This window comes from Notolabrus celidotus, chromosome 22 (genome assembly GCF_009762535.1).
Source record: "Notolabrus celidotus isolate fNotCel1 chromosome 22, fNotCel1.pri, whole genome shotgun sequence".
Taxonomy (NCBI): Eukaryota; Metazoa; Chordata; class Actinopteri; order Labriformes; family Labridae; genus Notolabrus; species Notolabrus celidotus.
Window position 1 is genome coordinate 19612608 of NC_048293.1, and position 26288 is coordinate 19638895.

The window sequence follows — 26288 nt, forward strand, 5'->3', positions numbered from 1 at the left end:
CTTTTATTTTTTAGTACAGACCTTAAAACAGTCACTAAGATCATAAACATACGTCAGTTTCTAAACAGTCCGTATGTGATGAGCTGAGATTCAAAAGTGTTTGATGTTACATCTAGAATGAAGCAACCAAACTGTAGCTGGAAGACATGATCTGCCACTGGGGACAACAGTGGAGAAGAGTCTAACTAAGTGCATAGTGCTTCCTAAAGAGCTGGGTCTTTAGCTGTCTTTTGAAAGTAGAGAGGGACTCTGCTGATCGAATGGAGTTGATGTGAGGTTTAAGCACAAAATACTGAACAGAAAAGCAAAATCATAAAATCAATGTAACAGAGGATTACTCCTGAGTTTTATAGGCCTACCTGTTTGTTTATTTCAGATTCACTGTACAAAGAAATAGTTAGAAAGCCTAATATCATGGATAGGATAGAAATATTCAAGCAACCAAAATATTCAAGCTTGTGCGCACGAAAAAATAAAAAAAAATGTAGGGGGACTTCTTCTGGAGTTAACTTTTAATGAAAACAGCGAGGTGTTTGAAGGTACAATGTTTGCTTTATTAAAATAATTCAAAACAGAAGTTAACACTCATAAAAACATTAAAATTCAGTCTTTCTTAACCTGAGTAGAGTGACCTCAGATATCTTGGCTCGTGCTGGTTTATCTAATAATACATCTTTGTCTCATACAGTATGAATTACATTATTCTCGTTGACTCATTGGAATGGTATAAAGAGAAACGTGCCGGTTTAACACTGAGGTAAAAACATCATAAAAAGTACATTTTATGGGTCAGTATTACAAAAGCTTCTTACATAACCGTTAATATTTATCTGTTTTGTTTCCCATGCTTTCTGTGAGGAGAGGAACCGGACCGGGATCTCTCTGGTAAACGGAGCAGGAAGACACAGAACAGCTGGACAGCAACACAGCTTTAAAGCTTATTCATCCTTCTTGGTCCTGCTGCTGTTCCTCTGGTAGTAGAGCACCGTGAGCAGCACCCACATGTTGAGCAGAGTCATGGCGATGAAGCGCACCAGAACTGAGACAGAGATAGAGATGTCATTAGATACAAGATGGAATGAAGATACAGTTTGACATTACAAACTGTTGAGTTGAGGATGTGTAAGTTTAAAGGACCGTAGTGACACTACCAGTCAAAAGTTTGGAAACACCTTCTCATTCAAGGGTTTGTATTCATTTGAACTATTTGAAACTTATATTTAAGATTCTGTAAAGTAGCCCCCTTTTTCCTTCATGACAGATTTGCACACTCTTGGTATTCTGGAATTGGACACACCTTCTCATTCAAGGGTTTTTATTTATTTTAATTATTTTGACATAGTAGTTTAATACTGAAGACGTCAAAACTATGAAATAATCTGGTTTTGCCATACTATGGATTACAACAGTAGTCAAATAGGGCTATCCACTGTGTACTAACCCTACCTCTGAACAACACAACTGATGGCCTCAAACACATTAAGAAGGGAAGTCATTCTACAAATGAACTCTTGACGAGGCTCATGTTAATTAGAAACCATTCCAGGGGACCACTTCATGAAGCAGACTGAGAGAATACCAAGAGTGTGCAAAGCTGTCATGAAGGTAAAGGGGGCTACTTTACAGAATCTAAAATATAAAACATATTCTGCTTTGTTTAACACTTTTCTGTTCATGAAATAATTCAATATATGTTCTTTCATAGTTTTGATGTCTTCAGTATTAATCTACAGTGTTTCAAATAATTAAGATAAATACAAACCCTTGAATGAGAAGGTGTTTCCAAGCTTTTGACTGGTAGTGTATATCAGGGGACTTTCTACATGTCAGTGCAGTTCTCTCATGATCGATCTACACCGTGATGGAAAATGGAAATATTTGGCTAGATTTAGAAACTCTGACAGCACGCTCTGATTTATATTTCCCTGCATGGTTACTGCCTTTTACTCTCTTGGAGGAATTTAATTGAAACAAACTTCCTCCCAAATCCAATTTTAAAATCCATAAAGCTAAATTGGTGTCAGAGAATACACAGTCCGCAGTTTGACGATCATATGAGAGACCCTTAGGAGAAACTGAACCTCTACCCCAGGATTTCACTCCTGATCCCCCGGTGTTAACTCCAGAGAGCAAAGCAACAAACAAGAAAATAGTTTAACTATGATTGTTATTCAGAACAAATCGTTCCCCAGAGTTCTTCCTGAAATGTTAAATATCCATTCAATCTCATTCGGAGGAGACAACATGTGAATGACTCACCCTGCATGTCTCCAGTCGTCACTGTGGTGGTATAGATCCGCGCTGAAACACAGAGGAAGCCGCGTTAATGACATCCTCATTATCGCAGAGAGCATCTAATATTCCAGTAATGAAGCATGGAATTGCTAATTCTTTTTTAATTAGAAGCAGAGTAAACAGTATTTTACATATTCATGGACTGAGAGTAACGGTACTGGAGGGAGGACAGATCGGTTAAACCTTCCTGGGTGTAATAGGAATGCTAAGCACGGGTCTTTGACAGATAACAGGATATTAGCATTCATTTGAAAAGTAGAGATAATCATGTTTCATACATATTTATTACATAACTGCTTGAGAATACCAGATTCCCTCTCTTTAAAGATGATTTGTTATTTGTGTTTCTTACAGTTAATTTTAAGATTGCATAGCAGAGAAGAGTGATGAACAACAGGGGAAAGAGAGCGGGGATGAAGCCCGGGCAGATGAGGTATGTGCATGTGCTCTAGTTTACTAACCTAGCTACCCAGCAAACTTTTAGGCTGTTTTCAAAATGGCCAGCTACATGCTACCTACGAATGTAGTAGGCAGTATGTGAAAAAGAGCAAAATCTGCAGTATGCCAAAACTACCCGGATGTCGTACTGATTTGAGAAAATTTCTCAGTATGCATCGGACCAGTCTCCCTCGCGTACTGTTTCCCATAATGCACAGCGCTCACTCTGCTTTTACTTTTTTCTTCTTTTTTTAAGGGGGAACTCAGTTTTTAGGTGCTGTGAAAACTACTAAATTCCATATAAACCACTTCTTAACTTTTTAAATCATAAGTGATGCTAAAGAAGCAGTTTATCTATCAGCTTGGCCGTTCTTTACTTCCACTTTCTGAAACCAGAAATCCAGTGATGTCTGGCGCAGCATACTGCAGAACAGACCCAACAGAACAGTCATACTACACACTAAACTCAAACGCAGTATGTAGTAGGCAGTACCTACTGCCTACTACATTTGTAAGTAGTCTGTTGTAGGCCGTTTCGAAAACAGCCCATGTTTTGGGACTGTGGGAGGAAGCTGGAGTACCCAGAGAGAACCCAGGCATGCACAAGGAGAACATGCAAACTCCACACATAAAGGTTCCTGGCCGACCGGGGATTCAAAACAGGAACCTTCTTACAGTGAGGAAACAGCGCTACCCACTGCAAAATTGTGCAGCGGCAGTAGCAAACAAACACACTTTATTAGTGCACATGTATGATTACGCTCTTGCAACTAAAGACACCTGTTTTGCAGCTACTGGTGTCAAAGAACCAGATGATGAAATTTAAAAAACGTTTTAAACTCATTAGTCATTCAGACTCTAGAATACATTAAAAATCAGGACCTTAGGTGTAAAATACTGGAATTACCCTTTAAGCTGCACAAGTGAACAATGAAGAGTAAATTCACCACTGCTCACTCTCCTTATCGGCACAGCTTGTAAGCATCTTTTAGCTTGCTGCTTTGGTTTTACAACCTGCAGCTGCTGTTTTGGTTCACCCATATCGCTCTTATTAGAGTAATTATCAGCTGCTTTCAGAGTTACATGTTGAAACCTCTGCAGGGGTGCTGATCTAGCTCGGTGGTTAAAGCACGTGTCCTGTATACAGAGGCTTTGGTCCCTTTCGCAGCAGGTTGTCCTACCCACTGAAGGCAAAAATGGCCCAAAAAGAAACACCCACCTACCAACGGTATTAGTCAGGTAACAGTTCATCACTGAGGACTGCTGTGTTTCCATGTGAAGTACATGCGATACTCACCCATACAAGTGTAGGTAGCCATTCCCCAGGAGAGGGCGCTAACCTGTCCAGCGTCCTTAGACCTCCACAGGCACTGCAGCTGGGCAAACTTACTGCCGGCGCTGATGAATGTGCATAGGCTCTGAGGAGAGGGTGGAGGTCAATGAAGACAGATTAAGTTTACAGTGTTTCAGCATGTTACACAATGATCTATCATTCAAGATCAAGGGGAGACAGTTTCAAACACTTCATGTTGTCTGCAAAAACATTAAAAGAAAAAGCAGCTTCAGAAGTGCTGCTCTCACCTTTTATCAGCAAAATGCCTTCAGACACATTCAACCCATTAACCATCAGGAGCTACTCAGCATGTATTAGCTCTGGGGGCCTTTCTGGGATACACAAGGTGCAATGAGGTCTGATAGCTCCGTGTTCGAGGCTTCACCTCATTTCACCTGACTGATGGCATGTCATCTCTCTGCTGACTTTGACTTATGACGGAGTTTAAACAAATATATTACCATCGCCAGATCTATGATCCACTTGTCCAGAGTGAGGAGTCTCCAACCTCCGACAAACCTGAACACATTCAGTTAAGGCAAACATTCAGTGAAAGGTATCAAACTAAAGTCTCTTCAGCACTGAAAAGAACACTTTCACATTCAGGGTTATTTGACAGTTCTGAAAGGATACACCAAGGCGTAGACAAGGCTTTGCCGCAGGCTGCCGTTGTAGTGAAGGATCAGGAGAAGAAGAATGACATCTGAGGACACATGGCAGAATATCAATGAGCTGAAGGTTTCAGGAAACAGATTTCACCTCAAGGAGAACATCTAACTTTTTACAGTCTCACCAACTCACCCAGAAGCTGATATTTCTACATCACAAACACATCTTGAGTTTTCAGTTTGTGTGACGCAGCATTTAGTAACGGAGCTCTAGGGATGGACATTTAATGGTTTATAAATCCAGCAGGAACAGATGTTCTGTTCTTGCTGTTCTTGAGATTATAGATGGAGATCAATTAAAGGTCACAGATGACTTAATGCTCCTCTCAGAGGAGACCCACATAAAGTCATTTGTTTCCTAACCACAGGATCATTTAGACACCAGAACTCTCTAACATGACATGTATTGCTGCTCACATGTGGACGCTGTATTGATCTTCTGTCAGACGTCTGTGTTTGATATTTAACCACGGGCAAACATTCGTCATATTGATGTTCAGCTTTCTCTAACATGATTAGCGTAACCACAGACTATATAAGGGGCTGACACAGTAACCATGATGTCACCCATCATTTGTGGCAGCCTGGTTTGAAGCCACAGCTTTGGTACTTTAGCTGCAGCTACATTGTTATTTTTCTAAGGCAGCAGTTTGGACATTTTTTCCAGGGGTAGACTTTAAGTGTTGAAAAATGATGCATGAAAAACTGCTCACGTGTCCACTTGAGACTCAAGACCAAGTTAGAGCCAATATCAAAATGTACAAATATTTATAGACTGGTACAAAAGATGGCTTTTGTTTCTCTGACTCAATTCTTCATATTTCACAACTCATACCAAATGTGTTATTATATTTATTTTTTTAAACTGTTTATTTAGATTTTTCACAGCTTGACACATTTTCTACTTTATCTTAAATTCTATATAATGAGGAAAAAAGAAAAAGAAGAAAGGAAAGAAAAAAAAAGAAAAGAAAAAAGAAACATTTATATATTAATTAAACATAAAATATGTATATTAATGATAATAATAATACCAAATATAAATGGTAAAAATAAGAATACTTAAAGAATAACAGAACTATCCCTTTAAAGGTTGGCTTCTTGAAAACCAGAGGCTACATCTACCTTTTATACAAAGTCTATGGTTATGACACTTTGAATAACAAAGTACAAATTAAATTTTCTTAGTAATCAACGTCTTTTAGACCTCAAAATATATAAAGAAAATAGACTGTGTCTACAACAAAGACTACTCACCTTGAGCAATGAGGATGGGATACTCCAGGTATGTTGGAGGCGGGTAGTCATAGTACATCTGATATGTTACAAACACAATGAACCTGTAACACAGACAGTGTTATGTTGGATTGTGTTGTAATGTTCATATTAAAATCACTAAAGCAATGACAAAATGGTAACAATGGGATGCTGTGAACACTCTGAGTCTGATGCAGATTTTCCATGCCACGTCATTTCTTAACCTTTATCTTCATTACTTCACGGTACAATGTTTGAAAGGCAAACAGAGACTGTTAATGTTCATTTCACTCATATTAATTCAGCTTGGATAAATGTACCAAGCAAACATGATGAACCAACAGTTTTCAACGCAGCCTAAGAATAGTTGTAGTCTTAAAGTAAAGACTTTTCATCACTCAGCAGCAGATCCTGTTTATCGAGCTAACATGCAGACGACATTTTGATGTGGTGACAGGCTGTGTGTACAGGTTTCTATGTGCAAGCATGGCAATGGATGACAAATTGATGCAAGCTGGAGCTGCCACAACAATGGACCACCAAACCAGATCATGTTAAAGCTGCAGCAGGCAGTTTTTAAGTTCTTGGTGTTAAATGACAGACGGAGGTAACATTTGTAAACCTTGAACTGCACACTTTATGCTACTGCTTTAAAACTAGAGCAAACTTTATGATATATGCAGTCCAGAACTGAAAGGGAGGACAGATTTATGTCTCTCACTGACTGAAGCGACAGATTCGAATTTTACTCTTACAAGGACCATTAATTAACTTCATCAAGTTCTGTCTGAATCATAATTTGCTGGATGCACAACCTTAAAAAAAACGTCCTTTTAACAGGCAGAAAGGTTCGGTCATATGTGAATGGCTTCTGTTCTCAGACTAGCTGGAAAATGAATTTTTAATAGTAATAAATCTCAGCAACCATTGATGTGTTCACTCAAATGTTCATAACAACTTCTAACAAGTGAGGAGGAATACAATTTGACTTATGACACCTCAGATTTGTGGTCACATGCTTGATGACAGACGTGACACAAAGGAAGAAGCAGAGATTCATTACCACCAGATACGACAGCTTGAATCCATGCTAGCAATATCTATGGGATAGATATCTATTCACCCAGTGAAGCTTTAACACTTTGCTTTTCTCCTGTAGCATGCACAATGACAGCCGGCTATCGCTCACCAACACAGTAGAGACATTTAGGAGAGTGCAGCGACTGCCAGGCACAGAGGAGAGACAGGACACACACACACACACACACACACACACACATTAGTCCCCTACCATACATGAACTCTTTTAAAACCTACAAAAATAGCAGAAATGTGATTAGGCAGATGTATTCAGAGCTAGAGAGACATTCCTTTGAGATCTAGTCCACTGTGCTGATTGTAATGTTATCAGACATCACAGTGCCCCACATAGACTCACTGTTTGTTCTCAATAACCTCAGTAAATCATTCACAATTCCTTACTCTGCACCCGAAACACAATTGTTCAGTGTTGAGCCTGCACACAGGGATTTTTTTATTTATTTCTGTTGCTGTCACAGAGCAGCTGTGCCCTATTTTACTCTTAATCTCTGACAGAAACTGGCTTCAAATCCTCTACAGGCAGCAACTCATCAGTCAGTATAAAGATGACAGGGCAGCAAGGATGGTGCAGGAATATTAAGAGTTAACACGTTTGATGAAGGGAAAAGGTAAGTGCTTCTTTTATAATAATGCTGAATTTAACATAATGCATCACAGATTCAGTTGATATTACAATCAGATATGTGTATACATACATAAACAAGAATGCTGCACGTTGCATGCAACACTCCATCTAAAGTTACATCAGAAAAACAATAATATAAACAATGCAGTTAATATTTATTTTAAAGTTGCATACTCTACAAACAAAATAAGGGTGTAAGATACAACTTTGGTGAACTGAATCCACCTACCCGGTTAACTCGAGCAGCAGACTGTTTAGGCTGACTCCAGTCGTTGACTTTGCTCTCATCAGAACAAAGATCTGAGGGAACTTGAGCACCATGCACAGAAACAGGGTGCTGAAATTAGCGACGTGCAACAGCGAATCGGACTGCATTGTTTCAGATGGAGATAAAAAATAAATATGATTTCACTAGGTCTAGCTAAAAGTTGCAGCCAGATGCTGCTGCTGACTTGCCCTTAGTTAATTGAAGTGATTTTAGAGGTAACTTCCGCTCTTTAATTTCAAAATAAAAGACATGTGAAGCTTTTTATTTTATTAAATCGTGATCACATGTGTTGAAGTTGTACAATTAGATACTGAATATGTTGCAGAAAGCTACTTTTTAAATATTCACAATGTTTTTCTCATAGGTGGATAGAAAAGCAGCTCAAGCTGGAGACATAATCTTATTTTGAAGGGACAGTTGTGTGACTTCCGGTGTTATTTCTGAGGCTTTGCAGTTTCCTGTCAGCCGGCAAACACTCTCACTTCCGCATACATCCACTAAAGCTGATTGGCTTCCTGTGCTGACAAGTCTGGGCGAGGAATTTGAAAACTTCAAGCTGTATCAGATCAAACAGTGTCTTCCTAACAATCATCTTTTCTTTTTGTCACCAACTTTCTCAAGACACTCTTACAGAGTTACATGAGCAGCGTGAAGCCCATATATTACATGTGCATGAGTAAAAAAAGAACAAGATAGAGAGGAAGGGTTGGGTTCAAAAATCTAACTTCCCTCCTCCTCACCCCACCCCTCTCACAGCCCTGTATTGATTGATCTAACATACAGATGATTAAAGCTCCTCTGCTGACTTGTTAGCTAGTTAAAAAACAGACTGGAATCAATATTAATGTCTTATAATCTAAAAAACCAAACAAGACCATTCACAAGAGGAGAGACTATTTCTATATCGTTGTTTTTTTTTATGTCTTAAACCACTGGCATGGGGTAGGTGTCAGACCAATAGATTCGCTTAATGCTGTTATAGCTTTTTTTCTACATCCACAGCTTAAATTCTTAATTAGTGATATATTTCTTTGTTAAAAGACAGCCACATAGATAGGTATTTTTGTCATAAAACAGTAATGACATGAGCAAACACTGCTTTGTCCACAGGGGGCACCAAAACAACACAAACTAAAATGTCCTCATCATAATTTTTAAATAAGGCAATTCCTCAATAATCAAATACCCCTTTTCTGTTCCAGTACTGTTTCTAGTGGGCTAGTATGCTACTGAAAAATAAAATGATCACATTTTTGCTTCAACTTTTGCAACTTTGTTATCAAGACATTATTCTGTGATTGAGACTTTAAACATGTTATTACTTACAAGCATTTAATTTCCGCACAGCCTTTATTTCAAATGACTCACTGACTTTGTATTTCAGTTTAACAACATCCACATCACATGACCACCTGAGAACTTTTTAAAATTCAAGGGGACAAACATTTTCATTCAAATTGGACAAGAGGGCAGTGATTCATTACAACAATACAAGATACAAACATGTTTAAAACCTTAAAATATTCTGCAGCTCATGTAAAGTGCAAACTGAAATCTGCTACAATTTGTTCATGGGTATAATTACATGGACTCCACGGTGAAAACATCCCAATCACGTAACAATATTTAATAGCTTTTTAAGCTGTTTTAAATTCATAAAACATTTTGAATCCCATAATTATGTATTGTGCAAAAGCATCAGTAAGTTACACTCTCTTATGGTAAGTTATTATAAGTGTGTGCTATGTTTTTTGTGCTTGGTATTTGTGTCCATGCAGCCCTCATAGTGCACTGAGAGAGTATTGGTGCTACTTTACTCATCCAAATTTGATCAGGTGCCTTGTTAGAATGAGTATTAGATACCCGATGGAGCTCGAGTGACATGAATGTGATCTGCTGGTGTCCCTCTTTCTCACTTCCCTCTTTATCTGCGAGAAAATGCCCCAACATTAAGTTTATTCTTGTTGAATATAACAAACTCAGAACAAGAATGAACTCAGTGTCTGAACCAAAGTACAATGTGATCAATAAACAACTGATAATCTACTTAAAACTAGGACAGAAAACATCCTTTTATTATTACTCATTTAATATGGCTTTAAGTAGATGTATTCATCTTTATATCTATTAGTCTTTAATTTAAACAAGAAAAAAATAAACCTGACATCCTAAACTGAGTCCCACTTCAGACAGTGGTCCCAGTTTAGAAGAATCCACAGAAGATTGTGCAGTGACTTATATCCAGAGCGCTCTAGCAGGGCAGCATCTCTGGATCCAGCTTGCGCTTGTGTTTGCCAGCAGACCAGAGCAACAGCCTGTCCAGTCTGACCAGTTCACTCCCCAGTGGAGTGGACAGTCTGCTGCCACACATCTGGTTGGTGGTGTTGGGGACGCAGTCAGAGAAGAGAGGCACATAGCTGGGTAAAGTTTTCTCCGGCTTCAGCTGACCCTACAAACACAGGGGTGACATCGTGGTCTGGTGTAAGGTGGCAACATGAAGCTGTGTAGTGGCTTGCATGCATGGTACAGATCACTTAAAAATCCTGTAATCACTAACCTCATGATATCCTTATTATGATACCATCATATTTATTCTACTGAGCACATAGCTCTTACATCTGGCTTGAATCCTACTGCTAAGAACAGGCGCTTCCCTCGTATTTATGTGATTTTATTCATTTTAAAAATATTGGAAGCTTCAGTCTCCGCTCTGTGACCCAGTCACAAAACTTGTTTTTGCTTTCGGTCCCCAGAGTGCGTCTTGAAATGGGTAAAAAGAGTTTTAGATACGTTGCTCCTCCTCTCCTGCAGCCTGGAACCTGCTGCAGGAGAGCCTGGGTTTGAGGGAGCTTGTCTCTTTAAATGATTTTAAAAGCAGAATGGGGGCTCTTGAGGAAGATGCATCAGCTTGTAGATGCTTTGACTGATGACTTTTGTTCTGAAATTCATGATATGTTGTCATCTTTGAGAATTCTGTGTAGTTTGTCTGAAACTTTGTTGGAACGTGCTGCTGCCGGTCTTGGCCAGGACACACTTGTAAAAGAGATTCTCTCTCTCTCTCTCTTTTTTGGTAATTTTCTTTTTATTAAGTTTTTTCTTTTTTAAAAGAGATTCTTAATCTCATTTTGGTTTTCCCGGCTAATAAATGTATATTAATAAATAAAGGATCTGAGATGAAAATTGTGACATGAAAGTTGTGTTTTCCATTCAAAGCACATGAAAAGCTACAATACCAAGAAGGCCAACTTTGCAACAGTCAGCACTAATAGGCATAAGTTCTCATGTTTCCATACACAATTCAGGGATATTATGTGTCAGGCTGTTTTTGATACATGATTTTAAAACATAAAGGCATGTTAGTTTAAAAAATTCAGAGATTTAGCATCAAACATTGTTATTAAATTCACAGGAACCGACATCCACACACACATGCAGTCTTACCATCTGATCATAGTTCCTCAGAAAGCCCCAGTTCTTCTCCCTGTGGGGTATAATGCATTGTTCAGTGTTTGCAGCTTCAAGGGCCCACACCAGTAGGATATACGAATACGCATACCACCACTTTAAATAACTTCAAGGTAGTACGTTGTATTCAAAGACATGATCATTTTACTTGTTTAAATCATAGGGCCTACCATTCCTTGACTCCTCTCCTCTCTCCCCACACCACTTCTTTCCACACTTGGTCTTGTTTCACGGTGTCACTCTTCTCCAGAGTCTCCCTCGTGGACTCCTTGTCTCCTCTAACGTGGCGGCTCCTGTCGGCTGCAGGCTGGGAGGATTTCGGTCTGGTGCTTTTGTTTCGTTCCGGTAACCGGTAACCTGCAGAGGACACGCGTCTGTTCAGATCCATCCTCACTGAAGGAAATGTTAAACTGAGTCTGCAACCTTTAAGACGAATTTAAAACAATAACAAGGTCCAGGTCGATGTTTATTCTCACGGGCAGAGTGTGTGTGTGCGCGCCAGAGGAAATCACTGCCAGGAGCCTCCTGCAGCCTTTTTGTTGACGTTTCCATGGGAACAGTGCTCAGGCAACTCTACTGTTTTTACCAGCTGAGGACAAATAACTCAGATTCACAATGAGACGCCATGCAAACAGGATACAATGACTTAGGACAACTTGTACATCACAAACTAGAGACATTTAAAGCACTTAGAGACAAAGCTGGAGGGCATTTCACACTGCAAGAGACTGTGAGTTTAGATATCAGGCAGGCAAATGTGCACAAGACCATCAGCTTCTACCCTCTGCTGCTGGGTCGGTGCAGAGAGAGGCATTGCCTTTGAATAGAATAAAATAGCCTTTATTTTTCATTGTCAGGTGTACAATGAAATTAGAAGCGCTGCTCCTGAAGGTGCATTTAATAAATACAAATGAAATAAAAACAGGTATGAAAAATATTTACAAAATACAATATAACTATAGTAATAATATAAAACAAATGTCGAATATATACAGTCAGGTCGGGAGAGGAGGTGTTTGGGTTTAGGATATTGCACATACGAAAAGTTTCAACAGTTCCTGGTATTGCATTTGACATGAACATTATTGCACAGTTCTAAATATAAATATTGCACATGAGAGGTTTGTTTATGTCAGCTGTTTGTGGGTGTTTAGAGTTCTGATGTTTTTTTGGTGACATTTCTATAGAAAACACAGGGATGAGATTTTTTTTAACAGAACACACTACTATCACATGTAAAAAAACAAGTTGGCGACCCGGCAAAACAGAAAGTTACAACAAATTCCAGCATGATATCAAGTTATTGCTTTTGGTGGATTTTTTTTGTAATTTAATAGGATAAGATAAGATAAGATATTACTTTATTGATCCCGGGGTGGTAATTCAGGGGAGCCGCCAGGGATTTGGGGCCCCATGAAAAAATATCACATTGGGCCCCATCACCAAAAGCCACAAGAACCGTGTGCAACTGCTGTAACCACATCTCCAGGATCCAATCAACCCAAAGCTTTACTAATATGTTAATATGAATTTGCCCAACTAAAGTAGAGATCTCTGATATACATTTTATGAAGACAACGGGGACGTTTTTTTAAATTTCCTTATTCTGAATAAAATATTAATTATGATTTTTAAAAATTATTATTATTTTCAGGCCCCTGTCAGTAATGGGCCCTTAGAATCATCCTAACGTTTTCCCTCTAAACAGCGCCACAATCAAGAAGAAGTCCCAATTAGTAAAACAAAATAAGTAATAATAAATACAGATAAATAAAGATAAAATAAAATTTAGATAAATACAATGTTACAGGGGAATTTAGATGAATACAAATGTTACAAATGGATTACATAGCAGTAATAATAATAAGGTTCATACTTATAATAATAATAATGTAAATAACTTTATTTGTATAGCACCTTTAAAAACAAATGTTTACAAAGTGCTTTAACAAGCTAGCAAGAGAGTGCTTCCCTAATACGTCTAGCCTAAGCTTTTATTCTGAAGACCGGAAATGCAGATGTACAATTGACGCCTTTATTCTGAAACCGGAAGTACCCACGCTACTGACTGTACGTCATGAATTGTTGGATGTTGAATCCTTCCCTGGCTCTTTAACTCATTTTCCCCATGCACGAATTACAACAAGCTGCGAAGTCAAGGTAACGCATGTTTAATTTTATGTTCTGTTCGCTTCATTGAACATTTATTTATCTGTATTTAACTGTAAAGTGTTTATGAAGCAGGTGTAAAGCTATTCACTGGGCCGATAACATCACCTCTGAGGAGCTAACGCTGTAACATGAGAGAGGAGGCAGCTCATCTCTGCTGCCAACTTTTATCCCAAAGCATGAAGGAAAACCTGTGTGTGTTCACCCTTTTATTCACCACACATGGACTGAAAGAACTTCTTCATGTTGAAGCTCTCTCTGAACACACACCGGCTTTCTGACATATGCTAGCCGGCTAACATATAGCTGTGTTATCTCTGCTGATGCTAGGATTAAAAATAAGAGATTTAACAGCCTTAGTTGCTTTAAATGAATTAAATGAGTGTAAGTAATTCAATAAATTAACACAGATTATTGTGCCATCAGTGCTGCACACCTGAGAGAGGAGGGAGAGGTCACTGCTGTCCTCAGCTGTAGTGAATTATCTGATGCTAGCTGCAGTTTAAGCTAGGACAGGAAATACCTGTTCCTTATGTTAAATATCTGCCAGGTGTAATCATATATTAATCCAATTAATTTGTATTATCAAGCTGTGTTGCAGACATATTTATGAGGAACAATGTAAGGTGCTTGTGTGTAACTTGTCCAGGTTGCACAGTGGGATGCCCACAGGTGTGTCCAATCATTCAGGTTGATTAGACTTTCAGCCAATCAGAGACTGTCCTTCCTGAAAAAAGCTGAGGGGGTTTGATTTTGACTGATTGCTTTTGAAAATGCTGTAATCATCAGGAACTTTTGCAATGATCTGTTGGTTTGGCAGCCTTAGCACTATATATTTGGACTATGTTTATTGAGTAGCAGCCAATCAGAAAGTAAAGACCATCCTGGAAGACCCTCACCAAAATGTTAGATGAAAAGAGCCCCTCTCCCTCCAAAAAAAGTCCCATTCAACATGCAAATAAAAAAGCATCTTCCCTCAAGCCTCTCAAGCCTAGCCTCTGCAGGATTCTAGAAATCATCTGTGCATGTAATGGAGGAATGCACAGTGCATGTATGGGGCGTGGTCTCAATAGCCCTGCAGTAAGCAGTTGGCTATGTGCATGTGATTGAGGAATACATAGCACAGGTATTCAACTGTACTTTCATGAAGTCTGGTTGTTTTAGTCGGGATTATGCTAAAATATATTTTCCCAAACTATATTTAAGTTCCCTATTAGGAGCCGACCTTCAATATAATACATTCCTGGTTTATTCCTGTTAATTCCCATGGAAAGTTTCCAACTTTGAACATTCCCAGAATTTTGCAACCCTACACCAAATAGATATCACAGATCATGAGGTCTGTCTGCATTTGGGTTTTGAAAGGAGCTGTAGGCATTGTTGCCAGTGCATAGGACTGTCGGACTTTGTCTTGTAGCTCATTGCACATTTTGACATTTATGCAGGTGTTGCAAAAAAATATGAGCCCAGTATAAAGGCGTTCTCTAAGGGCGCATAACTGCACAGACGGCCAGGAACCCTGCACAAAAATATGTACATGATCATTGATTATAAGTTCTGAACTATCCCTTTAATTTAGGTTATTGTAGGCTTTTAATTTTCACTAATCTAATCACTTTTATGGTGGAAACCCTGAAAGAGTCTTTGTTCAAAGAGGCCACAGGTGAGGTTTGGCTCACCTCTCTTCTTCTTCTTGAGCCGGTAGAGTCTCAGTCTCTCACCTGTGGATGCTTCAGCTGGTTAGATGGTTGGATGAGTGTCAGGGTGAAGGACAGTCGTAGTAATCACAGCCCCCCTCTTTCCTGCCCTTTCACTCTGTGTTTATGTGCACTGTCACCTTACAGCTACATTCCTGCATTGTGGGTCTTATGGCTGAGTAATCGGATCGAGGCAGCCGGGCACAACTCTGGAAAGTGAGAGTGACATTCCAGCCTGTGAGAGTCAGAGGTGGGAACGCCGAGGCTCGAGAGTGCACAGGCTGTAAATAGCCGGTGGACCTGGGAGTCAGGAGATCAACAGAGTATGTCCACTGAGAGGTGTGGGGGGGGGGTTACTGGAGATTGAGGAGGGGACTGCCCGGGCTGAGAGTTTATTTTGGGAAGCAGCTTGGCGAGATGTTCTGCTGGATCCAGTCTGTGTCTCTTCATTTTAGCTTAGCTGGACTGGGACGCTCTCATGGAGGTCAACAAGGACGAGGATAAAGGAGAAGATGACAGTGAGTTTGGGTTGGCTTGGGAGCTTTAAGGCTCAGGGTTTCCTCTCTGGCCTGTGAGTTGGTAGTGTTTGTATTTGTAGTAGTTCAAGCTGTAGTTGAACCTCTGTCTCCAGTTTTCCTTTTTGTTTATAACCCCAGTGTTTGAAGGTTAGGCTAGCAGCTTAAATGTTCTCTTAACAGCATTATAAGGTGCACCTTGCAAGAAGTTTATCCGGTATAAATTCCTGTTTTTGCAATATGTGTTGCGAAAATAAGCGATGTCCCAATATCACTTTATCTCAGTGTCATGCAGCCTTACAGCCTGGTGTCCTGCAGCTGCTTCAGATTGATCAGCTGCAAATCCATGATGTGAATCTCTGCTTTCATCATCCTCCCATTGTTGCTCTGTGATAGACTGACACATGCTGGCTATGAAGGCCATTACTTACAGAGAACTCATGTCATGTTCCAGAAAGTAAGGAAGTGTCATGACATGATAGGTTTTGTAGATCAGGGGTTTCCAAACGTTTCAGCTCGCGACCCCCAAAATATAGGTGCCAAAGACTTGTGACCCCCGCTGTCCCTCGAAGTGGTAAATGTTGCTTCATACTTCCAAATAAGTTTACCTACATGCACATGTTGCTGTGTTTCCTGTGCTGCTATGAATTAACCTGCTGCTACTTATCCTATTGTTAACTAACTTTTAGCTAACCTTAACCCTAACTTTAGGATTCATCTGGCAACAAAGAAAGGCTGAAAACTAATGACATGTACTTAGTTGCAGGGTTTATTATAAATTTAATTACTATTTTTGTCTATATTTTTACAATAATGGGTAAAATAAGCACATTTAGAACCCCAAAAATCTGGAAGACATCTTGCAACCCCCCAGGGGCCGACCCACACTTTGGGAACCCCTGTTCTAGATGGATACAGCCATAAGAAGATGCTTAATTGGACTGAGAGGCCTAAAGAAAATATTCTGCACCAACAGCTATCTTACCATTGATGCAAGACAAGATGGATTCATGCATTTATGTCCCTGATGCCTGATTCTGACTCTACAATCTGAATGTTGAAGCACATATCACATTTAGACCACTACAATCTTCTTTTGTCCACTTTTGGTCAGCCTCTGAAATTTCGTGGCCTCTTTTTTTTGTTCTTATCTGACAGGTAAACACTTACTACAGCCCTACCTGTAATGATAGTTTGAGTTATTGTTGACTCTTCTTGTGTAGTCTTTCCTCATTAGATCATCTGTTTCTGAAATACAACACTCAGCCTTAGTAACACCAAAAGCAAAACACGTGTTTTCCTTTCTTTTTTGTGTTCATCTTTATTAGATAGTGAAGATAGTGAAGACAGACAGGACACATATGGAAGAGAGAGCGGTGATGGAAAACACCTCAGGGCTGAGGCTGGGAGTTGAGCCTGCGGCGGATGCTAAAAGGACTCTGTATTTAGAATGACTGCTCTACTAACAGGTGCCACCAAACATGTAACTTTCAGAATCACTTAAATCAGCCTTTTTACACACTCATAGGTGAAGGACCGACCCCCTGCTGGGGACCTATTGATGTCTTGTTGTGCTGGATGTTGAGTGTGCAGTCGGATCAACCACAGTCTCTCTTCTTTGATCTTGGTTGAGGCTGTTCTAAAGTTTATCTAAGTTAAATTAAATGTGATGAAAAGCCATAAAGAAACTATAAAATAATAACTTTATATAACTTGAAGTCTGTTTTTCATTTACCCCTTCATAATGTTAATCACTGTGCATGCATGTATGACTCTGCCCTTCATGTGTTAAGTTACTACCATGTGATTGACAGATCAGATCTTTTGACTTATGGGTATTAATGGGTGAGGGTGTCAAGGCTCCTTTTGTTTAAATAGTTTATAAGCGCTATTTCCCATAATCCTCTTGCATACCTTACCATAAAGCTCTATTATACTCCAGGATATTTGCAGCACTGTTTGCTCTGTACTGTGTGCAATTCACTGTTTTGCACTGATATTCTGCAAACATGCATGACAGGATGAGAATGTAAAGATCATCACACTCATGTAAACAATATTAAAGCTGTTGTAACTGTGATATTTCCCTTATAGCAGTCTAGCCAGTGTTTCTTTGATGTAGACTTTTCAACACTCTTCCTTTACAGACACATTGAGACGCCTACTGTTTCAGCATGAGGTAATAGAGTACCTGACAGCTGAAATGAAGTCACGTCTCCTCCAGAAAGAAGTGGATTTGTCACTGCTTTGTTGAGATCAGACCTACTTGTGTTCTCAAAATAGGACTTCTAATATTGTTCTTGCCGCAGGCCCTGAGGGGGAGATGACAAAGGAGGATGTATCGGAGCCTGTCGAGGGAGACATTGTGCTGGGCTGGACCGCCTCCCATCAGCGGCCAGTCATCCACCAGGTGGCTTCTGCACCCATGCCCAGTGACTGTGGTGAGGATCCACACACACGCACACATTCAGCACAGAGCTCAGAGGAGCTTTGTGACATTTCAGGCTTATTAACACCCTCACTGCGGCACTGACAGAGTGTGAAAAGATTGGATATGACTGGAGTAAGATGAAATGTTTCCTCTGCGTTTGTGATCATGCAGTCAAAGGGATAAATATCTGATGCTGTTTAGAAACCTTGAACGTGTTAACTCAGAGTAATGATTGCTCATTGTTTGATCAGTGCACTAGAAGGCGAGACTAATCAAGATTTAGGCGGTCATAATCATGACTGAAAGAATGATGATCATCTTGATGTAAGTCCTTAAACTGCTCGATACCACACTGACTAATGAATCCAGTTTATCCTGCAGATGTCTCTTGTCTTGCACATTTATTCTTATTATGGTATCAAGTCTTCATTTTATACTTTGCTTATCAATGAACTGTCATTTGGTGGCTCAAGAAAAATTGGGGGTGAGTTTGAAAGTTCATAAAAGCAAAAGTGAAGTGCTTGCTATGATATCTAAAACTGAAGGAAGGCTTCACACATCAACTTCAAAGGACAGGTGCGTAGGAGAGAAGTGAGAAGAAGCTCACGAAATTGGAGTTGCAAGAATCCTGCACACTGTCCAACTTGCAAATGAAAAGTCTAATGGAAAACATCAGGCAAACATGTTTTCCTGATTCTTGAAAAACGTTAGAGAATTGTGAGTGAATCATATCGTGAACCAAAAATCGGGATTCGAATCGAATCGTGGGTTGAGTGTATCCTTACACTCCTAGTATCCAACAACATTTATCTGCCATTTTTGGCAGCTTGTTGGCTGTAGCATGTTGAAGACTCATGTACAGGTTGTCAGACAGGTAAGCCATCCAAACTTCACTTGCTCTTCATGAAATGATCTCACAGACTGATTAAGGCCACTTATCAGCTTTCTCTCTTTTCTGCCAGAGCACTGATTTATTGATTGCTTTTGCGTTACAAAGAGGATCAATGAATCTAACAATACATGCCTTAAAATAAGTTTTCTATAGTTTTAAAGTGAATGCACTTCTCTGTAAAACAGCCAGTAATGCAAATTAAGGGCATTTGATACTGACAGAAATTTTCGTCTCAGCATCTGTGAAAGGCCAAACTTATTTGTTTTCATCCTCCGCTAAGTTCCCTAATGCTTCATTTGGTTCACAGCACGCCATACACTATTACATCTGATTGAGTTTGCCTCTGCAAGCGCAGCAAGGGCATTTACAGAGATTAGAAATTTGATAGAATCGATTGAACAGCTTGTTGCAGAAACTTAATGTGCATCTGTGCTGCAGCATTTCACACATACTCTTTTTGTCGAGCTTATACTGGTGAAAAAATAACAGAAAGCTTTGTATTGACTGACTTGTGCCCCTGTTTTTTTTTTTTTCCTTTGACTCCCCTCCAGAGTTCTCCTTCTTTGACCCCAGTGAGCCACAATGCAAAGAGGTTCTCCTGGATCCCTGCACCACCATACCAGAGCTGTTCGCTGTCCTCAGGCAGTGGGTGCCCCAGGTCCAGAAAAACATCGACCTCATCGGCAATGAGGTAACGCGACTTCACATTTTTATCCTGTCCATGTGCTTTGATTAATCATTGTGAAACCCTCATCCGTCTGTATAATGAAATCATAATTAATTAATGATTAATTGACCCTGAGCCAATGAAACACAGGACTGAAAACAGACCAAAACTTAAATAAGAGTGTTGTTTGGTTTTTGGTAAAAACTCTGTAAACCTGCTGCAAACCAGCCTCCTCTCTGAGTTGCACAAAGTAGCTGCATTGCAGTTAATTGTGCAGGGCAGCATTCGTCTCAAGGGTAAAAGCAGGCGATTACTTTCTTTCACTCATTTAATAACTGCTGCCCTTGAGAAATAATGCTTTGTTTCAATGTGAGTTTGCGAAACAATTTTCATAGAAATATAAAGATGAGTAGAGTTATGAGTGGCCCGGCTCACTTGTCATTCATCAGATCAGTGCCCCCACTTTATGGCCCATTATGTAATATATCTGCACAGTGACAACAGCAGCCCTCAGAGACACACTGCTCTCTTGTCTTTGCACAGATCCTAAAGAGAGGCTGCGGCGTGAATGATCGAGATGGTCTGACGGATATGAGCCTCCTGCACTACTGCTGCAAGGCCGGAGCCCCGGGCATCGGTTAGTATTGACACAGGTGTTAAACAAACTCTCAGCTGGACTGTAAAAGTGTAAACACATCTTCTTCATCTTGCTTGTGAGTTAGTGTATCTCGGCTCTCTGAGCACTGAACGTAATCCTCTATGACTCAGTAAGTACTCCTGTACTGCTCTTTAAACTGTCACTACATTCCCTCAGAACACAACCTCACCTGTATCCCTCCTCTGATCCTCAGGTGATGCAGAGACAGCAGCCTCCTTTGCACGTCAGATCCTCTCACTGGGTGCTGATCCCAACCTTCGCTCCCGCTGGACTAACATGAGGGCCCTGCACTACGCTGCATACTTTGACGTGCCCCAGCTAATCAGGGTAGTGTCTCAGGCCTCCCAGCTTGGAGGTGAGAACAGATCTAAGATCAAGAGGGCCAGGCTTGGTCAGTCTTACTGTCCCTGCTATATATCATATGATGACGCATTACCTGTGGTCAAACAGTTGATTGAGTTGTGCTGTAATGTACAATGTTTAATTCCTGTAGAAATTCCCAAATAGTTTAAGAGATTACAAATGAACCTCTTAGTTTCAGTATGTGTGCAGCTACTGCTGTTACAAAGGACTGAAGAATCCTGTTTATTTGAAGTATTTTGACATTTATCTCAGACACCTGGCTTTAAACAAATTTGGAACCGGGTGTTAAATGTAACATTAAATCTCCTTAATAGCCAGGCGACTCATACTTCTTTCCTGGAAAGCGCAATCATCTCCAAGCTTCACTGGATGGATTACAGACAACATACATTTTCTTAAACTTGAAAAAATAAAATACACCTTGAAAGGCTCCTTACACAATTTTAGTAAGACTTGGAACCCCTTTTTAGAATATTATGACAGCTTACTAGTCCCTCTGAATAGAGATGAACAATAGCAGAGTAGAAGGATGGATGTCACAATTTTATTTTATTATATTTTTTGTTTTTTTCCTTTTCCAATTTTAGTTTCAGTTTCAATTCCAATTGTTTGTTTTGTGTTTATTTATTATTGTTATTTATTTATTTATTTTTACTAATGTATTATCTTGCTTCCCCTTTTGCTTACTTACATGTCATGTAAGGTCTGGGCTGTGGGGTTGAAGGGAGGGCTGGGGTGGGATAGGGTGGGATAGGGGGGATAGGGTGGGATAGGGTGGGGCATGAAAGGGGAATGGCAACCCTAAATACTGCAGCAGCTGTTCAGTGTTTTTTTGTATTTGTTTACCAGCAATGTGTGCTACAAATGAAATGTATTATGGTAAAGTCTATGAAAAAACTCAATAAAAAAAGTTAAAAGAAAAAATAAGTAACATTAAGAGAATTCTGAATGTGTGAAAAAAAAAACAAATATAGCTTAGAAGTTAAAGTAAAATGATGTGTAAAAGTATAAGTTCATTTAAATGATATTTACACTACAAATCCCTCCTGGATCTTTTGTTTTGTAGAGGTGGATGCGACCTGCAGTGACTTTGACTTCGGCACGTCTCTGCACATCGCCGCATCCAACCTGTGCATCTCGTCCGTCAAATGTCTCTTGGAGCTGGGAGCCAATCCTGCCTTCAGAGTAAGTTTGATTGTTCTCCTACATACACACAGCCTATCTCACATACTGTGTGTGAGTTTGACACATGAAATGACCTCATGCATTGCTTAGGTGCTTATTGAACATCCCTGACTGTCACCTTGAAATGAAGGCTGTACAGTAAATTGCCAGTAGATGGTGACATGACATTAAGACTACAGCCTTGCCATAACTGTGACATCTCAATGTGTTTCTCAATGCATGGATTATTTTTGGTTCAGATTTTTTTAATTTCCTGCCTGCCTTTAAATACACTTATTGTCCCACTGGAGGTCACCAAAGCACTGCATACCATAATCCAATAAAACCTGTACTCAAACATGAGTGCAGAGGCTCCATATTCTCAGTGTTTGAATGAGAAGCTTAGAGAGAGAGCATGGTCATGTGGATTAAATCTGCTTGGTTTTCAAACCCTTTGATTGGAGCTAGTTTGGAACCTGTTTGTTCCTCATCAGTAACACTGGTAGAACATTTCCTCTCTGTTGTTAATCTGAATCTAAAGTATGTGTTGATTTTGAACAGCCCTTTAGATATGCTGCTTATTTCTCTGCAGGTTGTTTTGGATTTTTATTTGTAAAAGACAATACCACAGAATCTGTAACAATGTGATATTTTTACATCAAGTTCTTTTCCACTTTTTTATGTTCAACATAAACTTCTGTGAGTCCACTTAGTCCTGCAAAAACTTGTCAATCCTTCATATCCATTTCCAGGTCCATCCATTTATGCTCTTATGTATACATTTATTTACATATACGTCTAAAAATATATACTGAACCAGCAGGTTTCTGCAGGTACTTATACTGTTTTTTTTTCCCACTTATAATCCTCTTAATAGTTGAAAAGTACATAATAATACATTTGCGTGTTGTGTAGACCAGGGCTGTTAGTGTACACAAGCCTGAACACTTAGAAAACTCCTGTAATTTACTTCAAGAGGGCCCTGCAGAATGTTTAATCATAGAGAGAAACACAACTTAAACTTAATGCTGCATGAAATATTTCAAACAACAGTCTTAGTGAAGTTAGCTCATAGTATTGTGTGTTAAAAGCGTACATTTGACTGCACACTGAACAGTTAGTACAGTCAAGTGTTTCATTTGTGACATACTGGGATCCTGGATCCTCTTTAACTGTGTCACTTAAATTTGAAGAAACAGTATTTACTGGCAGAGCGGCAGGAGACGTAATATCAGAGCCAAGAAACTCATCTTTTCTCTTCTTTTTGAGTAAAGGTCAGACTTGGAAGAGGTTTAATTTGATATTTATCTTCTCTGGACTGGTAGAGATTTATAACAATGAACTCTGGATCCAGGCAGTGGAGAGTTTTCTAAGGATTGAATGTTACAAAAATGTTGCTGGCCTTTCATGCTCCCTTTTATTACATGTGGTGTGGCTTAATAGCGATGGCAAGCTAGCAAACAGACTTTGCATCATTTCTTGATTGTTCCACTTTCAGGTTGAGTTGAGCAGCTTCTACAAGTCTGTATGATTTTGCTGGGTATCCGCTTCTTGGACTGAAATCTTTTTCCTCTGGCTGGCTGGTACCATGAACTGTGTGCTAAATGTTGTGGATAACTCGAAAGATGCTTTTACATTGTTAAACCTTTTTAGTTTAACCTACAGTTTTGGTTCTATCAGCCATCATTACGATCCTGCTTCTTGATTTGAAACCTGTTCTTAAATTCAACAGGTTAAGCTTACCTTTGAGAAACATGCACATGTGATACATGCAGATATGTATCATTAAAATAATAATACAGTACATGATTGATAGGATTCAAAATACACTCTATAATCCACTTCTGTCCTTACTCTTGTACACTAAATAGTGTTGGTTTGGACAGTACAATATATGGAGATACTCTGTCCTCTTAATGCATCTTAATGTATATGCCAGCACAGCAATAAAGCCTTTATGTACAATGTAGAGTCCATTTCACCCCCTCCAGCCCAGTTTGACTGAAACATAACTTTATAATATCAACAGTGATCATATCTATTAAAAGGCTGCCACATATATTATGCTTTATTGAATTTGAAGACTTCCAGTAAACCAGCCTGAGTGTTATAAAACATTTTGAATTATCATGGAGATCTGCGGTGGCCATAAGAGTGAACTGTACACATATTTTTTGACCTCAAACATTTGAGTTAACGCCAAAAGCATTTCACTAAAAGCAAAAATATCTCTTCAAAGGCATAAATATATCACAAAAAACATCTCTGAAAATTTAAAGTATTTCAGGGAACACAAAATCCATTTGGATAAATATTTAAATATTTGATAAAAGACAAAAAACACAACACAAAAATATTTTTCACAAATATATTTTTATACAAAAAAACCCATTCACAACAGATGAGTGAAATATTTTTGGTTTTTCAGAATGTTTTCTCTTTATTTTACTTTGTTTTGCATTTAAAGAAATATTCTTATATTTTGTGATATGTTTATTTCATTTGTGAAATGCTTTTATCGTTCACAGAAATGCTTTAGAGGCCATGAAGTGTTTGTGCAGTTGACCTTCAGGGCCACCGTAGAAAACCCTCCAATGCAGTATCAAAGAAACCGTCTAAATTATATCGTGCCAAAACACAACTTGGATGATGATTCTAGAAACCTGACCTAGCAGACTGGAAGACTGCTTATTTCTTTCCCCTGACTGGGTGTTGAGTCCAAGGCATTTGGGTCAGCGCTCTTTGATGAAGCCCTCTTTGGTCGATTTCCAAAGAAAATAAACTGAGGAGTACTGTAGTCACTTTAGCGAATTGGTCTTGCCATGCCAGGCTAAAATGATAATGAAGATGATGGTTTGGAATTATCAACAATAACTTCAAACATTATCTGAATGATGGAGTAAAAGGGAGATGGCGAATAGAATGAGTGTAAAACATAAAAAGGGTAGAAGAAAAAATAGAACGGTAGTTGGTGCATGGCTATTGTTCAGTTGGCAAAACCATTTACCACATGTCTGTGGCTTAGTATGTGACAGTTTTTAAAGAAAGGCTCAGTGTGTTTGGCATTTTGTTCTCACAAAGCACAGAAAAAGCATATTTAAGACAATTAAAGCACGAATGAAGAGATGAATTATGAGATATTTTTGTGTCTGGTTTGCGGCATATGTGTCTGAAAAATGCCATGGGTGCCGGGTTTTTTAAAATTTGTATTTTATTTTATTTGCAAATCATAAAAAAACAACAATATATGTAATGGAATCAAAAACATTGTGCAGGGAAGGTAAGAAGCCCCAAGAGGCTTATAAAACACCTTCCCTCTTGCTAAACTAAAAGTTATAAAAAGCAGCAATACAAATAAGATATCAAAAACAATTCCCTAACTGTACATTTAAAAGACATATTATGTACAATTAGACCATACAAGTATGTTGAGACTTGTTAAATTAGGGACCTTTTCAGATGCTTTTTGAAGGATGATAGTGAAGATGCTGATTGTAAAGATGTGGGTAGATTGTTCCAGAGAGATGGTCCTCTGTATTTCAAGGTGTACTGGTGGTGAAAGATTTTTGAGTGTCTGGTATTGTGAGAATGAATGTCAGAGGAAAACTTAAAGACATTTTTAAAAGTACAGGGCAGGTATCTGGATAACATATTTATACATAAACACACAGGTCTGATGAATGTTCACATTAAAAACAGAAAAAAGTTTGTACTTTTTGAAAAGAGGAGCAGATGAGTCACATCCTTTGGAAAAACTAATCATTCTCAAATATTTATTTTCGACTAACAAAATCTTGTTTGGATAGGTCGGACAAGTAGCTGCCCATACAGCATTGCAGTACATAATGTGAGGCTAAATTAAACTGCAATAAAAAGTTAAAATACAAGAATGATTTACCAGTAAACAAACTCTACTCAAAATACCAATAGACTTCATAATCTTTTTGCCCACATGTTCAATTTGGTCATTCCATGAAAGCTTGTCATCCACCAGGACTCCAAGGAAATTGATGGAATGAACTTGATTTACTTCAAGATTATCTATAATGTTATGATATTGTTATGATAATGACAAAATAGTCTTACATACTACATCATACTAAGAACCATAAACATCCCACATGTAACACTCAAGGATCTATCCTGCTATGGGAATACTGTGATTATAAAAAAACCTCCAGAGCCCTCCAAGCACAAATCCAAGAAAGACAATAAACACCTACAGCCGCATCCATTAGTGCCAAACACTGTTTAGTTAATCCCATTCAAAATAATCTGAAAT

The 26288-nt window shown here is 39.0% G+C and overlaps 3 protein-coding genes across 7 annotated transcripts in view; 1 reads left to right on the forward strand and 2 right to left on the reverse strand.

Moving 5' to 3' along the window:
- Positions 1–532: 532 nt before the first annotated feature.
- Positions 533–8192, reverse strand: slc66a3 (solute carrier family 66 member 3). The gene is made up of 7 exons (XM_034674277.1): positions 7947–8192; positions 5992–6074; positions 4700–4769; positions 4528–4585; positions 4031–4151; positions 2260–2301; positions 533–1039 (listed from the first exon to the last, which is right to left on the reverse strand). The coding sequence occupies exons 1-7, from the start codon at positions 8090–8092 to the stop codon at positions 939–941; spliced, it is 621 nt and encodes a 206-aa protein (XP_034530168.1). The 5' UTR covers positions 8093–8192; the 3' UTR covers positions 533–938.
- Positions 8193–9316: 1124 nt separating this feature from the next.
- On the reverse strand, positions 9317–14103 carry c22h2orf50 (chromosome 22 C2orf50 homolog). 2 transcript variants are annotated; one of them, XM_034674281.1, is made up of 5 exons: positions 14056–14103; positions 11927–12039; positions 11621–11807; positions 11427–11466; positions 9317–10434 (listed from the first exon to the last, which is right to left on the reverse strand). In XM_034674281.1, exons 2-5 carry the CDS (start codon positions 12000–12002, stop codon positions 10237–10239), a joined length of 501 nt encoding a protein of 166 aa, XP_034530172.1. In that variant the 5' UTR covers positions 12003–12039; positions 14056–14103; the 3' UTR covers positions 9317–10236. The 2 variants fall into 2 exon arrangements, with proteins under 2 accessions (XP_034530172.1, XP_034530173.1); XM_034674282.1 differs by lacking the exon at positions 14056–14103 and having other exon boundaries at positions 11621–11998.
- LOC117805746 (CAP-Gly domain-containing linker protein 4-like) overlaps positions 13492–26288 on the forward strand; it is a 41804-nt gene continuing 29007 nt past the window's right edge. For 3 of the 4 annotated variants that reach the window (XR_004629510.1, XM_034674278.1, XM_034674279.1), the window contains exons 1-7: positions 13504–13610; positions 17160–17300; positions 18141–18272; positions 19706–19845; positions 20365–20458; positions 20673–20834; positions 21909–22027. Coding sequence is in view for 3 of the 4 variants with exons in the window: in XM_034674278.1 (XP_034530169.1) it covers positions 17282–17300; positions 18141–18272; positions 19706–19845; positions 20365–20458; positions 20673–20834; positions 21909–22027 (666 nt within the window). In the remaining variant the exon portion in view is untranslated. Of the gene's footprint in view, positions 13611–17159; positions 17301–18140; positions 18273–19705; positions 19846–20364; positions 20459–20672; positions 20835–21908; positions 22028–26288 lie in introns of all 4 variants that reach the window. The other variant, XM_034674280.1, reaches the window with a different exon arrangement.

What these genes read in the sequence shown, in the direction of transcription:
- slc66a3 (XM_034674277.1), bottom strand. Translation starts at nt 8,092, where the DNA reads ATGCAGTCCGATTCGCTGTTGCACGTCGCTAATTTCAGCACCCTGTTT. An exon ending in TCCCATCCTCATTGCTCAAG is followed by an intron (nt 4,770 to 5,991) that starts GTGAGTAGTCTT and finishes ATGTGTCCTCAG; the next exon opens with ATGTCATTCTTCTTCTCCTG. An exon ending in GACGACTGGAGACATGCAGG is followed by an intron (nt 1,040 to 2,259) that starts GTGAGTCATTCA and finishes TCTCTGTCTCAG; the next exon opens with TTCTGGTGCGCTTCATCGCC.
- c22h2orf50 (XM_034674281.1), bottom strand. Translation starts at nt 12,002, where the DNA reads ATGGAAACGTCAACAAAAAGGCTGCAGGAGGCTCCTGGCAGTGATTTC. An exon ending in AGGAGAGGAGTCAAGGAATG is followed by an intron (nt 11,467 to 11,620) that starts GTAGGCCCTATG and finishes TATACCCCACAG; the next exon opens with GGAGAAGAACTGGGGCTTTC. An exon ending in TGAGGAACTATGATCAGATG is followed by an intron (nt 10,435 to 11,426) that starts GTAAGACTGCAT and finishes CTGTGTTTGTAG; the next exon opens with GGTCAGCTGAAGCCGGAGAA.